General features: G+C 36.4%; 2 protein-coding genes across 2 annotated transcripts in view; one reads left to right on the top strand and one right to left on the bottom strand.

Moving 5' to 3' along the window:
- Nucleotides 1–255, bottom strand: part of TTC13 (tetratricopeptide repeat domain 13) — a 104,469-nt gene extending 104,214 nt beyond the window's left edge. Inside the window, exon 1 of the mRNA XM_056816145.1 lies at nt 172–255. The gene's annotated coding sequence lies outside the window, so the exon portion shown is untranslated. The remainder of the gene's footprint in view (nt 1–171) is intronic.
- ARV1 (ARV1 homolog, fatty acid homeostasis modulator) lies at nt 50–17,975 on the top strand. Its single transcript, XM_001369441.5, has 5 exons — nt 50–385; nt 10,630–10,749; nt 11,679–11,832; nt 16,340–16,564; nt 17,639–17,975. Exons 1-5 carry the CDS (start codon nt 50–52, stop codon nt 17,770–17,772), a joined length of 969 nt encoding a protein of 322 aa, XP_001369478.3. The 3' UTR covers nt 17,773–17,975.
- Nucleotides 17,976–18,961: the final 986 nt, after the last annotated feature.

Consider the following 18,961-nt stretch of genomic DNA (forward strand, 5'->3'; position numbering starts at 1 on the left):
AAGGAATGAGTGCTGATTCTTGGGAATTGTAGTCCATGGCTCAGCCCACATGGGCGGTCAGAGTGGGACAATGGAACTACTACTCCCGGGAGGTACAGCGCGACGTAACCGTTCGCTCTCTACAGATTCTCCCGCCCCCTTCGTCCCTAAACCAGGAAGTCAAGGACTCACTTGGGTTGCCTTAAATCAGGGGGCGGTGTCGCGGCCCTTTGAGATGGGTACCGGCGGGCGGAGCGGACTTCGGTCCGGTAAGGGAAGCACGGAAAGAGAGGCAACGAACAATGACCCCTCGGCCTTATGCCTCTACCGGTGCATAGAATGTAACCAGGAGGCAACGGAACTGTACAGGGACTACAACCACGGGGTGCTGAAGATAACCATCTGCGTGAGTCCCGGGCTCAGCTGGGCGGGGAGTGCGAAGGATTCTTTGGGAGGTTAGGCGTGGAGTGGGAGAAGAAGGGTAAGGTTTAGTAACGAGGGGGAGCCTTGTGGCCTTAGGTAAAAGGCATAGCAAAAGACACCTTTTGTGTATTTTTGTTTGGCAGGTGGGAGGACTGGGTGTGCAGACCCTTCCACCGCCACCTCAGGCGTAAAGAGTCGTGCAGAATCGACTCTTAGAACTACATTGTTTATTTTTTAAGTGGATAACATGCCAGAAGACCTGGCTTGGAATCCTGCTTCTGGCACCCCACTTCACCTCTCCTGCTCCTCAGTTTCCCCTTCTGTATGATGGTATGCTAATACCTGTCAGGTACCAAGCTCATTGGGTTATCTTGAGGCTCGGATGTGATTATTATGTATGCCCCAGGGAAATAATTTACCCCTCACCTTTAAGTCAATCTCTGCCCTCCAGGAGTTTGTAGTCTTATGGAGGGTTCTTTGACCACTTCAAATATATATTTGTATATATGTACGTCTCTATGTATATGAATGTGTTTATATGTGTGTAGATTTGTGTGAGTTTATGTTTTCCTTTTAAACTTTTAAAGCCTTTACTCTTAGAGGCCTTACCAGAGACAATTAACTTTCAGCTCTCCATCCTTTTATGTCCAAATTTCACCCAACATAGCCTCCATAGTCCATGACCATCTCTCAGTAGAAAGACTAAAATGCTGCTGGAGTTATACAGTTATATATATATATATATTTGCCTAAAAGCCATGGTACAGTTTTAAGCTTTACTTAAAAGACTTATTAGAGAAAAAAGCATTTCACTTGTTTCCAATTGAGCTTTACAAAAACTATAGTTACTTTTGGGACAACCTGTATAAACTATGAATGAAGTAGCTTTGTGAAGAAACTATAATGAAGTAGTCTTTGAAATTTGGAGGTTTCTTTTGTGACATTTCTGCCCCTTCATCAAGTAGGCATATATACTGTGCTGTGCAAAAAACACTTTGTAGAAAGAAAAGCCTAGTGCATTTCAATTGTTACTTACAATTAATTGCCAATAATGTTATATACTGTGCTGGGCAAAAACACTTTGTAGAAAGAAAAGCCTAGTGCATTTCAATTGTTACTTACAATTAATTACTAATAATGTTATAATCTGTGGTTATTGACCTTTGGCATTATATTTTGTGACCTCAAAAATCTTTAAATACTTCAAAAATTGTTTTCTGCTAACTTTTTGAGCTCTGCAAAATACATCTTTGGATTAGTTTATAATGTAATGAGTCCTGTCACAGTATGTTACAGGTCTAATTTTTTAATAAGGTTATTCTCCCGTGTGGGAGAACATATAATAAACTCACTTTAGCATACTAGTGCAAACTATAGCAAAAGTTGGGTATTTTGGAGATGTTTCACTAGCTACTGTCCAATATCTCTCTTCCCCTTCTTGATCTACTAAAACTCCTTGAGAAAGCCACCCCATAATTAGTGCTTCCACTTCCTTCTCCTCTTACTCAGTTCTAAACCCTAAGTAATCTGGCTTCTAACCTCATCATTCAACTGAAATGGCTCTTTTTGAAATTACCAATAATCTTTTAATTGCTAAATCTAATGGGCTTTTCTCAATTCTCATTCTTCTTGATCTCTCTAGAGTCACTAGCAATCTCCTTTATCTCCTGCATGCTCTTTCCACTGGTTTTTCTGACTCTACCCTCTTATTTCTTCTACCAGTCTGATCATTCTTATACTGGATTTAAACAAGGTCACAACCTAAGGGTCTTTCTTGGGCCTCCTTCTTTAACAAAATTTCTCAAAAGTATGGTCTGAGGATCCCTGGGTGTCCCTAAAGCCTTTCAGAGGGCCTTTGAGGTCAAAACTGTTTCCATAATAATATTGAGACATCTCAATTTATAATGCAAATATTGATGTATATAGCTCACAGCTCTTGAGTAAGTTTACAATAATTTTTAAGAATGTAAAAGGCTTCTAAGGCCCAAAAATTTGAGAATGAGATAATGCATATACAGCACATTGCTTAGCATTATATAAATACTGTTATTATCTCACTTGGTGATATCAGCTTCCCTGGATTCAATAATCATCTCAATGCAGGTGATTTCCATATCTACAAAACCAGACTTAGTCTTTCCTGAGCTGATTTCCCCTGACCAATTGCCTCTCAGAATTCTTAAACTGGTGTCCCTTTGACATCTCTAACTCAGGGTGCTCAAAATAGAATTCATTGTCATCCTTTGTTCATGCTTCATTCTTTTGAACTCTTTTTGACTGTCAAAGGCACTACCATCTTCCTAGTTAAATTTCAGTGTCATCTTCAACTCCATACCTACTGTCATCCCAAGTCTTGTCATATCTACCATCCCATCTGTCCTTTATATCCCCTTCTCTCCATGTACACAGCCACCACAGGTCACACTTGCCTGGGGTCACACAGTATTAGTACTTATTATGTGCCAGACAGTGACTATTATATTTTCATCTTTCTTTGTTCTCTTATTACTTAGCATAAGGGCCTGGCACCAAATAAGCACTAATGCTTGTTGACTACCTGCTGACTAATCACTATCCAGTGGAAATGCCATTGCTTAAGAAATACCACTAAGTTGTTATTAAATTAGTATATAGAGGACAGCTAGGTGACTCAAGTGGATAGAGAGTCCGGCGTGGCAATGTCAGGTCCTAGGTTCAAATCTTGCCTTAGATACTTACTAGCTGTGTGATCCTGGACAAGTCATTTAACTCCCTTTGCCTAGCTCTTACCATTCTTCTTCCTTGGAACCAATACTTAGTATCAATTCTAAAATAGAAGGTAAGGGTTCAAAAGTAAAAATTGGGTGCAGCTAGTGAATTAAGAGCCATGCTCAGAGATAGGAAAAGCTGGGTTCAAATGTGGCCTCAGACACTCCTGACTGTGTGACCTTGGGCAAGTCACTTAACCCTCACTACTGTTCTGCCTTGGAACCAATACTCAGTGTTGATTTTAAGAAGATAAAGCTTTTTTTTTTAAAAGGTGGTATATAAAGAGTACCTGGACAGGTAAAATTCTGTTTCTCACAAAGTCCTTGTTAAAGTGGATTGAGGAATGGTGGAGGTAGAGGGCAATCAGTGGAATCCATACTTTAGAAAGTTGCTGTACTAAATAAAATAGGATCAGAAGCATCCTAATAATCACAGGAAATAAGTGGTACAAATGTGCCCCACCCTTGGCTTCTTTCCCACTATTTACTAACTTTATCTCATTTCATTCCCTGTATATCACCTCTTGCTCATCCACATCCCCTTTCAGTATATTTTTCTTGTTTTTCTTTACTAAGAATCCTGGCTGGCTATTATCCCACCCAATTTGTCTTCACATGTTTTCCTGATTTCCTTCCCTAGAAGTATGTAGCCTGACTTGTATATTTATAAAGAAATCTGAAATTCTCATCAATTTGACTTATAAGGTGAGGTTTGGCTTTTAGAGCTAGTTTCTAGTTTTAGGTTGATAAGGCCAAGAAAGGTGGGAAGTGGGAAAAGGACAGTGAACAAAAGAAGGTTTTTCCAAAACATTGTGTTCTGAATGTCAGCATGTGTTCTAAAAGCATCACCATGATTGTTTAGGAAATTGAAAAGAGTTTGAGGAGAAAGAAAACGAATGTGCTCTTTGCCCTGTTAAATTAGAAGGAGAAGAAGCCAGATATTTGAAGCCTAATATATGAGTGATCCCCATATTATAGAAGGTTGCTTAGATGAACATGTAGAAACAATCGGATTAATGCAAACAAGCTAGAAATAATTCTACCAGGCACAGAAATCATCATTCCTAAATGAGTTTTACATAATTCATATTTCACTTCTCTCCCATATGCCTTTTTCTGCTTATACTCATGTTGGGAAATAAGAGGAAAGAAAGGTCAGAAAAGAATTTAATGAAAATCAAGAGATAGAGAGGGGTGAGAGAATCATGGGTGATTTTTCACTGATTCCAACAATTGCCCAGAAATTTAAAAATAAAAACAAAGTACATTTTACTCAGAGTTATGACATAGGTATCTGTGAATAGAGCATTTCTATTCCTTCATCTCCAGGAACTATCCTTCCTCCCCAACTAAAGAAGTTGGGATCTCCATTAATAGACTGGGGATATAATTGACTAAAGATCAACCATTTGATTTATAGTGATCTTTGGTTTTCTTTTGTCATAAAATGAGAGAAAAAAGGTTATCAGCATTAGCAGCAAGGGGAAGGAAGGGCTGAGTGTGCTATGCATAGTACCTAGAGTGTCAGATTTCTAGTAGTTCTAACCACTGATCCTACCCTTTACTCTAGAGTTATATGGTCATAAAAATCATACAATCTTGGAACTGAAAGATAATATCTGAGATTATCTAGTCTAACCTTTTTATAGATGAAAAAACTGAGGCCCAAAGATGGTAGGTGACTTACTGTATTACCCTGACTAGTTAGTGTTGTCAGAAATAAATAGTACTTGACATTTATATAACACTTTGAAATTTTTTAAAGAGCTTTTTGGTTATTTCATTTGAGTCTCACAGTTACCATAGTACTGCAGGTATTTCCCCTATTATACAGATGAGGAAACAGGTTTAGAGGGTATAAGTGACTTGCCTATGATTACACACCTGGTGGAACATTCAAAAGCAAGATTTGAACATTGTTTTTCCTAACTCTGATTTCATCTACTATGCCACTCTGCTTCTTACTTAGACTGTCCATTCTCCTGATTCTTAGTGTAGTGTTTTATCTATTATATCATGTACCTTTATATCTCTATTACTACAGAGATAAAAATCAAAGTGATAATTCACCTGCCTTCATTCAATTCATTCAACTGAGAACTTTAACTTCTTGTTGCTTTTCATTTTTTTCCTCTAGCAAATCAACTTTTTCTTAGATCCTGTTTTGATCTTAGACCTAGTGGGTCAAATATTATTAATCTTATCCCTCAGTTATATGATTTTAATTTAAAATCCATATTTACAGTCTGTTTGCAAATTTATCACCTCATCACTTGTCACTAAATCTTTCCAAAGTTTCAGTAGCATTCTATTGAGATTTTTAAGATGTTACTTTACTATGTATGGAGTTGTTCATTTTCTATGTAATTTCATTACTGTTGAAATGAGCAAAATATAAATTTTTCCATTAAAGTTGATCACTTTAATAAATTAGGGTTCTCTACAAAATTCCTACTTCAAGTTTTGTCTTCCTTTTATAGGAACCAAAATCACTCATTTAGCCCTGGCATCCTGGAGCTTGTCCTGAAAAAGCTAAGTTCTCTCTTTAATTACACAAAATTCCTCATGATTCTAGAGTAGCCAAGAATCTCCACCCTGGCCCCACACTCAAAGGTATTCTTCCAAAGCCCCATATTTCTGGAGAGAACAAGGCTTTCCCTTCCTCTTTGCCTCCCCTGATAAGCCCATGACTATTGGAACTATACCAGAGACTACTTTTCCCATCCAGCTATAGATATGAGAATCTCAAAACAGGATCTAGACTCAGAAAGCCCAATGTAACAGCTACTTTAAGGTGGGTTCCTTATAGCATTCAGAAAACACTTTGTTGATGAAACCATAGGTTATAATATTTTCACTTTATTTGCAATAAAAATAATCACTTGACAAAAGCTTTATATAAAGTCTCCTTCCTAATACTTCAATATTTCAGTGGATCTGTAATTTCACTGATACAGGTACTCTCTGCAAAGATAAAATCCATCCAGTCCTCCTCAACTTGTTTGTCCACCCAACTTGCTAAGAACCTTCCTCTAGTCCTGCTGACATTGCATAGAATAACAAACTCTCTGTCTCATACAAAAGTGGCCCACCTTTTACTATCATGTCTTGTGAAATTCTACATTGATAAAGTGCTGAACTCTTCATGTTTTCCATTGCCCTTTTGGTGATCTGCAGTTTAGTGTTCAGAGTCTAGTATTCTTTAACTCATAGCTATACAGTTTCACCAGAAGAATATCAATTTTAAGATGATTGATACTTGTTTCAAGAAGAAATTTGAGCTTATTAACATTATAGCAAAATTTCCCAAAGAAAATCCTGCTTACTGTCTTTCATGTGCAATTCTAGATCCAGGTTATTGTCCACAGCATGTCTAAGATATGCATACTGATGGATCAATTCTGTGAATTTGTCCAAGTGCCAGTAGATCTGGATAATAGGTCATCTTCATTCCTTTGGCTTTTCCTATGTGGATGGATAGTCACTCCAAGCTTCTCATTTAGGAAGCTCTGAAATGTTCTAGGACTTGATGCATTCAGGATATCATCCACAAGCAGCAAGTGGAAGACTTCAGAATCTATCCTCTTAAACATTGACCCTGCTGCATCACTCCTACGGGACAGCAGCAAATAAATGTATGTCTCTATTTATTCCTGACTTGATGATAATAATGAGAGTGTTGTCCCCAAAAAGTTATCTTGTTAGATCTGTCAAGAAATCTTATATAATTTTAAAATATGCATAGGAGACCAGGAAGTCTTTAAGGCAGATTTTTTTACTCTTCCAAATCAAGTGTTTCCAAAATGCCAACAAAAAGTTCAGTGTAATTTTGTATCTACATCTTTCAGTCTATTGCATGATGATAAAGCTATAGTTGGCTGGAGAATACCATCTCTTCTCTCTCTTCACTCAGTCTTTGTGACCTCAGCAGCTTCCATGGATTCAATTATATTCTCTATGGAGAAGACTCCCAGATCTTTAGAATCAGCCTTAAACCCTCCTGAGTCACAATTTAACATCATCAGTGACCTATTGGACATTTTAAACTGTTTATTCTCATAGGCACTTCAAACCCCCAAACAACTCATCATCTTTCCACTAAAACCCACTCCTTTCCCAAGCTCTTCTGTTTCTGTTGAGGGTGCTACCATCATTCCAGTCACCACAACTTCTCACTTTCCCTCATTCTGAATATCCAGTCAGTTGCCAAATCATGTCAATTTTTCCTCATCATTTCCATCTCCTTCTCTCTGCTCACATTAATTCAGGCCCTCATCGCTTCTTACTTGGACAGTTATTATAATAGCCTTTTAATGTGTGCTGTGCCTTAGGTCCCTCTGCTCTCTAATTCATTGTCTCCATTAGCTGCTCAAACAATAGTCCTAAATGCCAAGGCTGACATCACTCTCTTCTGAAATTCCATGGTCCCTCTGACCCTAAGGATCACATAGAAACCCCTCTGTTTGGCACTTAAAGCCCTTTACAACCTGGTTTTCCAGGTTTATCAGACATTATTCCCTTTCTTAAGCTCTCTGGTCTAATTTTGCTGATCTCCTAACACTCACCTATATCTATGCTTTTACATAATTTCTTCCCCATGCCAGGAATTCCTTTCTATTTACTCTCCATAGAATCCCTAGTTTTCTCCAAAGTTAAACTCAGATGTCATCTTCTACCCCCAAACTTTTCTTGATTCCCTCTGCCTATTAATGTTGCCCTCCCACCAAAAATTATCTTGAATTTACTTTGTATATACATAAGTTTACATAGCTATCCTCTTTGTTAGTATAAGCTTTGGGGGGCAGCTAAGTGGTACAGTGTATAAAACACTGGTCCTGGAATCAGGAAAACCTGTTTCAAATCCAGCCTCCAACTAGCTGTGTGACCCTGGGCAAGTCATTTAATTCTGTTTGTCTCAGTTTGCTCATCTATAAAATGAGTTAGAGAAACAAATGGCAAACTATCCCGGTGTCTTTGCCAAGAAAATCCCAAATAGGATCACAGTCAGATATGACTCAACAACAAAACTTTTTAAGGGCAGGGACCACTTGACTTTTGTCTCTGTATTCCCAGGAGCTAAGTGCATAATTAATGTTTATTTATTATTTCTCTTATCTTCCTTAAGTATACCCTTCATGTTTATATAAATTATTCATATAAAAATTTTGTAAAGAAGGTAACATTATATAGACTAGGGATTATTAATATTCTCTCAGTCACCTTTTTATTTAGTAATAATAAGGTTCATGATTTCAAAACAAAACAACTTTTGGTATCCTTTCTTTCATATATCTTGATAATCCAGACATTAGCCCCCTTAAAATTGTGCTACCTCTAGCTCATCCAATTCTCTGTATACTTGATCATGTTACACTTTTTTTCCCTTATTTGTTTTCTTTAGTCCCATCCTACCTCCTCATGCTGATGGAGAAAAGAGTTTTTGTTACAGAAACTTCATCAGGTCTTTTCTCCTTTTTTTGTCTTTTTTATTGTCATCCTTTCAGTTCCGTTTTTAAAACATCCCAAGAATGACATGGCTTAGTTATATCTGTTCCTAAACAGCCTGTGAACTTATTATGCCTCAGTTACTTCTTACTTTAATAAAGTGTTGCTCCTTGGTCTCCTGTCATGTTCCTCTGTAAGATTCTACAAATGCTCTGTGCTGTCTTTCTTCTTGGCAAGATTGGCAGAATCATTTGATCTTAGTATTGGAATGACCTAAAGGAACATCTATACCAAGTATACATAAACTAAAATCCTCTCTTCAACATACCTGAAAAGTGGTCATTCAGCTTTAACTTGAAGGCCTCCACCTCCTGAGTAGTCCATTGGATACTTCTTAGTAGCTATAATTGTTAGGAACGTGTTTCTTGCATCGTATCTTAATTTGACTCTTTGAAGCTTTTACTAATTGCTTCTAGTTCTACCTTGAAAGAATAAACAAGTATAATCCTTCTTCCAAAGGACAACCCTTTAGATACTTGGTCTCCTACCTCAGTGTCTTTACTTATCCAAATTATATTTCCCCAGTCCCTTCAACCAATACTCATATAGCATGAACTTGAGATTCTTTGCCATCATGGTTATTCTTTTCTGGTTACTTACCAATTTATAAGTGTCCTTCCTAAAATGTGATTCCCAAGTCTAACACACAATCTTCCTAATGCAGCCTGACTTATGCAGTAGACAACACGACTTCTTAGTGCCCTGTGCTTCTCTTAATGAGCATAAATTTAAATGGCTGAGACAGTTCCTAGATGATTTTGGTCTCCTCATTATGGCAATTGATATATTTTAGTTAAACTCCTTAGAAAGTAATGATAGTCTGTGTATCCAGGTCCAGCCGGATACAACCGTGGGGTCCGTGAAGCAGCCACCTAAAAGACCATGGGGGAGAGAGGGGAGACCAAGCACGCAAGAAAGACAGAGTCAGTCTAATAGTGTCAAGGCTCGTTTATTGCAGGCGCAGGGTAAGAATATATATACATGAGGTGGGGGGAGGCAGTTGGGGAAAGAATAAGGAAGGAATGTAAAGAATTATTATGGTTTGTGGCCGTTGGTCTAACCGCGTCTATTTCCAAGTGGTAACTTGTTTGTCCAGATTCTCAGAAACCCTTATCTTGTTCCTGGTCATAAGTTTTTCCCCACACATGGTCTCTGACATCTGTGGTTCAGTCTGTTCTTTTATTCCTTTTCCATTTATCAGCCTGCTACTTGTCTCATTTGAACAGGTTGGGCTTACCTTAGTTGAAAACTATGGCCTTTAATTTGGTACTAATATTGTTCTTTCTTCTACTGAACCAGTGAGCGTACTTGTAAATAGACAGCTGAGTCTCACATTATTGAACAATCTGTGCTTATCTGTTAAAATACAATATATTTCTTGGTGTTCACATCTAACACCTCCTAACTCCTTAAAGAAAGTATGTACTCATGATATATTAGTGAATCTTATGTACACTCTGCAAACCTTTAGCCTCTCTTCCTGTCACCTTCTGCCTCTCTACCTACTCTTCCACCATTACTAACAAAGTAGATCTTATTGATATATGGAGTTGAATTGGGTTACACAAAGATTCTACCCAATTCAACTCCATTTATCAACAAGATAGAATTTAGAGACAGTCTTAACAATGTCTGATTTCAGAGGATCTATCTAAGGATAAAGTCATCCTTGGTACACCAGATACTTGACAAGTAGTTCTTTACTCTGGCTATTCATGAAACTATGCCTGATGTCAGCCTTTAATACGGCTCTTTGAATTTGAGGCTAAAATATTAATTCTAGCCTGGAAGACTATATAATTTAGAAAAAACTTTGTGATTATATGTATTTAATTAAAATGAAGGACTTATTAGTGAAAATGTCAATAAAACCTTATTTTCCAATACCAGACTAGCACACATATTTTTTAAATCTTTAAGATTTCATTTTGTGGGTTTTCTTGTTCTGACATAGTCTTATCTTTAAACATTTCAGAAGTCTTGCCAGAAGCCTGTGGACAAGTACATCGAGTATGATCCTGTTATCATCCTGATCAATGCCATTTTATGCAAAGCACAGGCCTATAGGCATATTCTTTTCAATACTAAGATAAATGTGAGTTGTACATTTTTCTTATTTTTTTTCTTCATTTGAAAACTGTTTCAAATATATAGGAATCTCAAATGAATTCAATATTTATCCTGTACAGATTTCACTCATCTTTACCTGGTTGCTTTTAAATGAATGTAGTTATAGAAGAACATCTTCTTGCCATTTAATCTTGGAAGTCTTCACAAAGGTGTTTCTGAGGTCCATTAATTTATTGATTTCAAATCTTTAACAATTTAGATTAGCAAATACTACCTAAGTAGTAGTAAAGCAGTAACAGAGTTGTTTGCTCACAATTAGGAAATCTTGGTGGTTTAAAATGATGAGAGAAAAATTCATGCTTTGTGGGCTATCTGACCACATCTCCTCATCTAGCTAAGGCTTGATCCTTTCTTCCTGTGGAAATCTTTAAGGCTGGAAAGATTTATAGACTAGGCACATATAAGGTACATATTAAAAGATCAGCCCAATTTCCTGATATTCTCTAATTCTCTATTTTTACAGCAACTTTATACTTTGGAATTTTCCATTGATTTGCCATTTGTAATTTGTCTCACTTTATAACACATAGGCTCTAGATTATTACTAGAACCAATTTTATATTCAGTACAAATGGCTCTTGTAAGATACCAAGTAAAGTTTACATTGCCCTTGTTTTTTTGCTTCTCTTCCCACCAGTACACATATCACAATTTTATGCTTTCTACTCTATGAAAGGATCTGAAGAGTTTGCAAACCATGTAATTGATTAGTGAAATGGTTTAAAGAATGAATGCAAATAGGTTCTTAATTTGACAGTTCTAAGTTTAAACAACTATTAAGTAGAAACTTCCTTAGCAAAAATAATTATTTTGTGTATTTTTGCCTTATTAATGTTAAGTACATTTGGGTTGTTTCTTTACCTGACTTAAGTGCCAGGTGTTTTTGGTTATCAGATCCATGGGAAGCTCTGCATATTTTGTTTGCTTTGTGAAGCATATCTGAGGTGGCTGCATCTGCAAGATTCAAGCCAGCACACTGACCCTGATGACATAATAAGATATGCCAAAGAATGGGATTTCTATAGAATGTTTACAATAGCTTCTTTAGGTAAGAAGTCATTCTTTATATTCCTAACAAAGTATTAACCTTTATTAAAACCTCAGAGAGACTTGATCAATTAAATTCAACAAATACTTATGAAGTCTCTACTCTTTTTCACTGTGCTAGACACTAAGGATTCAAAAACAAAACTATCTGCCCTCAAGGAGTTTACATTCTTCTGTGCAGTATATAATCTGTATACTAAGTAAGTAAATATAAGAGAGTGTAAGGAGGATGAGAATATTAACAACAAGGGGACTTTTCATGAGAAACAGTGCCTTCACTGACCCTTAAAGGAAGCTAAGGATCCCAAGGAGCAAAGGTGAGAAAGAGATGCCTGCTAGGCATGACAAACAGCCAGGGCAAAGACACAGAGATGAGAGATGGGCTGCTAAGTTCAAAATGAAGTGGTCCGATGAACTGCAATGGAGAGGTCAAGACTAAGTTCTGAAACATGAATCAAAGGTTAAGTTTTGAAGTCTGCCAGTGACCTGCCTTTAGAAATGTTTTGAAGTACCATAATACATTTGTCATTGTAACAATATATCTCATTAATTCAGTATATCTTATTAATTTGGCAACCAGTTATCCAACTCAAAGGAATTGGATAAACTAAATAGGTTTGCAATACATGCAAATATATGTTTATCACATGTGCCCTACTTCTGCAAGGTTGTTACATTCAAATATTCAGTTTGGTCAGTGGGAGGATTCTTCCCAGGAATTCTTTTCTCTGAATGCTTTTGTCTCAATAAATGACATTTATGTAGCACTTATTTTTAAGATGTGCAAAACTTTTCACATTATTTCTTTTGAAGCTTGTAAGGGAGGTTTTACAGGTGACATTATCTCTGTTTTGTAAATGAGAAAACAAACTTGTAGAGGTGAAATAACTTTCCCAGAGTCACAAACTTAGTTAGTGTTAGGTATAGGATTTGAACCCAAGTGTTCCTTATTCCAAGTTCAGAATAGTATCACCATACCAAAACAGGGATGTTCCACCAACCAGGCCTGAATTTGTGTTGACAGATAGATAAAGCCTAATATTTAAAATGATCATTTGGGTGTTTCTTCCCTCTTTAGAAGTTAGATTAAAAACTCAGCTCCAAAAGTGCCCTAGGCAAACTGTTTGACCAGTGGTCAGTAGCCTTTGTGACCTTTGGCCTTGAATCCTGACCAGTCCAAAGTAAAATGCACCTTCAGCACCCAGCATTCTAAATACAGAGCAAAGAGGTACAGGAATCCCAGCTGAGAGCTGACTGAGAAACCATCACTCCAGATACAAGAGGCTCCATCTTCTGTCATGCCACATGAGTAAATGTGTGTGTATAAATGTTCTTATAAATAGAGATAATCTATATATCTTTCTGAGTTCCTAATAAATGCTTTGGGGATTTGAAGAAAAATCAGTTTCTCGCAATGAGACCTAAATATGTGTTAACAAACTAAGATTAATCAGGTCCCTCATTTACTGAGTGTAGCTGATAGTAGTAATGATAATAAAGCTAACATCTCTACAGTGCTTCAAGGTTTGCATAGCATTTTACATTATCTCATTTTATTCTTAAAACCCTGTGAGGCAGATGATATTATTAGTCTCATTTTATAGACAGAACTTATAACAGCAGCATCAGTGACTGATGTCCTCTAGTTCTTATCTTCTGCTTTACTTGAGGACAACTATCATAATTTTAAAACACCTGATGATAGTTTCCATTGACAAACATCCTAACTCCCAGTATTTTTTTTCTCAAGTATCAATAGCTAAGCACAGGGTAAACTAAACTAGTTCTAGAATGGGAAACCTTTAAACCCTTGCAGGATCACTTATTCTGTATTGTTCATATTGGAAGTTAAGTACAGTATGTAACATTTTCCAGTTATTGAATTGTTTAATGTGTAATATGACATCTTCAGGCAGTAGGTATACAATGGATACAGCGCCAGATCTAGAATCAGGAGGATTCATCTTCTTGAGTCCAAATCTGAACTCAGACTCTTAATAGCTATTTGATCCTGGGCAGCTCATCTAACCCTGTTTGCCTCAGTTTCCTCATTTGTCAGATGATCTAGAGAAGGAAATGCAAACCACTCCGATATCATTGCCAATGATACATGGAATCACAAACAGTCAAATCCTACTGAAATGATTCAACATCAAAAGAATGACATTTTCACAATTAGGTCATAATCATCAAGAGGCCAATAGCAATCCCTTATCCTTCTTTTATATCCCCATAGTACTTAGCACTGTGCTATGTACTTAGTAGAAAACTAGGTTCAGTAATAGAATTTAGGAATAATGCGTTCCATCTAATTCAAGAAAAACTACAATACCAGCCAACATTAGGTGCTTAATAAGAATTAAGGAGGCAACTGGGTAGCTCAGTGGATTGAGAGCCAGGCCTAGAGATGGGAAGTCCTAGGTTCAAATCTGGCCTCAGACACTTCCCAGCTATGTGACCCTGGGCAGCAAGTCACTTAATCCCCATTGTCTGGCCCTTACCACTTTTTTGCCTTGGAACCAATACACAGTATTGATTCTAAGACAGAAGGTAAGGGTTTAAAAAAAAAAGAATAATGACATGGGGACTCATCTGTATTTTTATTCCAAAAAAAACCTATTATTATCCCCTCCAGTCTTTAAATAATGAGAAAATCTATTATAAATTTCAAATACTGTATTTTTTCTTTAATGCCCTTTGTACTTATCATTGAAAAACTTTAAAATGGCTTAATCAATATAACTGAAATATCTATTCACAGATATTCTGTAAAAAATATTGGAGGCCATGACTTTTTTAAAAAAGAGAAAAGCACAAATTTTCATTCCTATTAAAACCACTTTAGACAGGTATTTATGCCTTATTGTCAAGGAATTCAAAGTAGAACATTAGTATTATGTTTTATCTTTCTTATAAAGGATCATAGATTTATAAACTTTGGAGTTGAAAGAGCTCCTAGGATCCCTCTAGTCCCAACCATTTCTGTTTATTAGTAAGAAGACTAAGGTACAAAAAAGTCATGAGAAACCCCAGACCAAATGGCTGGTTAGTGTTAAACCTAGCACAAGAACTCAGGTTACCTGATCTACATTCTTATTCACTTTTCCTTTATAGCATAGAAAAACAACCATATTTTATATACTTTGTAAATAAGGACACTGGAGGCTCAAATTTTGCCTAATTATAAGTGTATCTAAAGCCAACTTCCCTCTTTTGTTTTAATTTTTTTCAATTAATAAGCATTTTTAAATTAATATATTCTACTGCTCCATTACCATTGAGAAATAAACAAATGAATGAAGCCCTCACTTCATAACTGTAAGTTGATAAAACAATTTCTCATATTAGCCATGTCTAAAAATGTATGCTAGAGCCAGTTTTCAAACCTTGAGTCACATAAGAGTTCAAAGGGACCCTAGAGGTCACCTCATCCAAGAATACCTTCAGGTAGCATTCTTTGCAGGTAGTCATCTACTCTCTTTCATTGGAATTGTTTATGCCAGAGATTTCATAATAAAAGGGGACTATACATCTTATAATGTTTCCTTGAACTCCAAGAAACCAAATCTAAGTAGAATGGTATTAAAAAAGAATAAATAAGAACTTTTTCAACTTTAATAAAGTTTTGGGGGGGAAATTTTAATCATCTGTTAGCATATATAATCAGATTCCATCCATTTGTTATCTTTAGAATGAGTCCTCTAGTTCTGAATTCAAGCCTCTTGTCTCCTATTTCTTTTCTTCCTTTTTTAAGATTCATATCAAAAACTGACAGGCTTTTGTAGATTATCTCTATTTTTTTTTCTTTTCTTTTTTTTCTTTTTTTTTATTTTTAATATATTTTATTTGATCATTTCCAAGCATTATTCGTTAAAGACATAGATCATTTTCTTTTCCTCCCCCCCACCCCCCATAGCCGACGCGTAAGTCCACTGGGCATTAGATGTTTTCTTGATTTGAACCCATTGCTTTGTTGATAGTATTTGCATTAGAGTGTTCATTTAGAGTCTATCCTCTGTCATGTCCCCTCAACCTCTGTATTCAGGCAGTTGCTTTTTCTCGGTGTTTCCACTCCCATAGTTTATCCTTTGCTTATGAATGGTGTTTTTTTCTCCTGGATCCCTGCAAGTTGTTCAGGGACATTACACCGCCACTAATGGAGTGTAGATTATCTCTAAATACTTAAGAAATAAGAACTGAAAATCTAAGAAAGAAAAAACTTCAAGTACTCATTGAATCCAGCTGTCTAGTTGAATTATCTCACTGCTCTGAGTAGGGAAAAACATGAATCAAATTGAATTAAATTGTGTTTCAGAAATCACATTAGCAGAGTTGTCAAATAAAAACCTCAGGTCCATAAAGAAAAAAAATAAAAGAAGTTTGTTTCTGCTAAAATATTTTTCATGCAATCTTCTGATCAGTTGCATTTTGGAATTAGAGTTTATTTTTAAGTGGGATATGGTTTTGATGTGATGAGTCATACTTTTCCATTTTCATTTCCTTCATAGAACAAATGGCTTTCTTTATTGGAATTTTTACTGGCTTGTGGCTAATCCAGCCTGCAACATTGAGAAGAAAGTCCAACTTCATTTTGCTTCTGAAAGCACTACTTTTGTCCAGCTATGGGAAACTCCTGCTGATTCCAGCCGTCATTTGGGAGCACGACTATACTCCTCTCTGCCTCAAACTCATAAAAGTATTTGTCCTCACATCAAATTCTCAAGCAATCAGAGGTAGACTTATTTTCTAATTCCTGTTTCTCAATTTCCATTGTCTACCTGGCATAGAAATAATTTAATCTCATATATCTAGGGTACGTAGCTTTAAGATCATAATGAATGCTGGGGTCCTTTGTAGAATAATACCCCCAGTGTACATTTGTATAATCTTATACAGTTTTCAAAGCACTTTTACATATCTGCATGAGCAGTACAATAATATTGTTAGCTAAGCTAGGCAAGGCAAGTGGGTATTACCCTCATTTTACTAATGAAGAAACAAAGACTCAAAAACATTGAATGAGTGGCCTTTGGCGACATGTGGTAAGTGGAAAAGTTAGACAAGACCCTAGGTATTTTGATTCCCAAAAAGTTAGATAGATTTGTATTTCTTGATTTTAGTTGTTGTTATATAAACCCACATCAAGTAGATGAAATCAAAAGTTGCTCTTTTAGGAAGTGCTCATCTGAACCTGAGACCCTGTTTATCCATATGATAAACCTTCATAACATTTCTGTTGTACTACTTTTGTTACTTTTCATCTTTATGTTATTTCCAATATTAATATCTCCTTACTGATTTCCCTTTTATTTGGGGTTTCCTGCTAGTTTGGTTCTAGTTATGGGAGGTCAAAGAGACAATATTTTCACTATAAGCAGATTTTGGGCTCCTTCAACCTTGTGATACTAATGACATTAAAAAAATATTTAAAAGTATGAGAAAAGAACGGCAATGATAAATGGAATCCAATACAGGTGCCATGGGCAAATACCTTTTTTTTTTTTTTTTGGCAAATACATTGGGGGGAGCAGGGGAGGGAGAAAAGGAATAACTAAGTGGTTCAGTGGATAGAGAGCCAGGCCTGGAGTCAGGAGGATCTGGGTTCAAATTTGGCCTTAGACACTTCCTACCATGTTACCCTGGTGGGGGCAAATCACTTAACCTCAGTTATCTAGCCCTAACCATTCTTTGGCCTAAAATCTATACTAATATCTACTTTGAAGCCTACAAATTATTTGTAAATAATTTAAATAACCCCAGTTTATTAAATTTGTAAACACACTGAGTGCTTTTCTTTTCTTTTACAGTGACCCTGAACATCGATCGAAAACACTCATTGTTGGCCATCCTAAGTGGATTAGTATTAGAAAGCAGTGTGGTCTGCTCTTTACAGAGGATGGGATGGGATGTAGAAAGTGATTGTTCCTTCTATAAGACTTAAGATTTATCTTGAAGATAGCAAAAGCCCCTATGATGCTGACTTTCAGGAAACTGCCTTAGATGTGGACATGAATTCTTTTTTTATGAAAAATTAACCAGATAAAGGGACATTATTTGCAAAGTAATTGGATAGACAATGTCACTTTTCCTGGAACACTGGTTGTATTTTGATATTTAATAAAATGGTTGTTTCTTTGTGCCTAAGACTTTGTTCCTGATTCTGTTTTGTCCTCCATATCAATCTCCTGCCCTAGATCATTTGCCTGTGGTTTCTTTTCTCTTCTTCTGGGGCCATACAGCATTTCTGGAAAAAGTTATAGAAACATCCTGATTAAATCAGGATACATTCATGCTTTATAAGCTTAACTGAGTCCTCATGACTACATAATTGCCCTTTTTTTTTGACAGTTGTTCCAAAACATCTTTCTTGCTCAAACCGCCAAATCTATCTCCATTCCCTAGTTACATCAGAAGAACTTTCCTTCCACTTTTTATTGAGGAGATGCAAAACATGAATTCCTACAATTGTAGATTCATAGACTCATCTGTAGGGAACTTCATAGATCTGCTAGTCTAACCTATAACTAAGTAGAATTCCTATTCCTACAATATTCCTGAAGAGAAAACATCTAGTTTCTACTTCAAGTCACCAATGAACGCACTACCTGAGATGGATGGATGGACAGAGCTGAAATCTGCCTCTTCCTCCTTCCCTATATCCTTTTCCCAATCAGTCCCAAAGGTGCTCTCACACTTCTGCCTTTCTAGAGTCTCCTTCTTTCCTTTTATCTCTCAAACCTATCCTCTCTTAAGATTAAAATTCTCCAAAGACTGTGTCTTAATTTATATATTAAATAATAAAAAGTAAACCAGAAAAAAAAATAAGGTACCAGCTATGTGTGGCCAACCACCTTTCCTTCCCTACTGAGAGCCAGGCCTGTGTATATCTTCTCGTTCTGGATTCCTAGGGGAAAAGCCCCCATTTCCTATGATACTCCATTTATGTTCTTCATGACATCCTTTTCCAAAGCTCCTTCAAATGGAGGAGTCTAACTCACTTTGGATAAGAGGTGGGTCTTCCAGAAGCCAGGGACCCAGCTGCCCCCTTATTTTTTTATTTTTAAATAAAAATTTTTTTATTCAAAGATAATTTTCCAAAATTATAAGATCAAAATTGTCTCCATCCCTCC

Source organism: Monodelphis domestica, chromosome 2, assembly GCF_027887165.1.
Source record: "Monodelphis domestica isolate mMonDom1 chromosome 2, mMonDom1.pri, whole genome shotgun sequence".
Taxonomy (NCBI): domain Eukaryota; kingdom Metazoa; phylum Chordata; class Mammalia; order Didelphimorphia; family Didelphidae; genus Monodelphis; species Monodelphis domestica.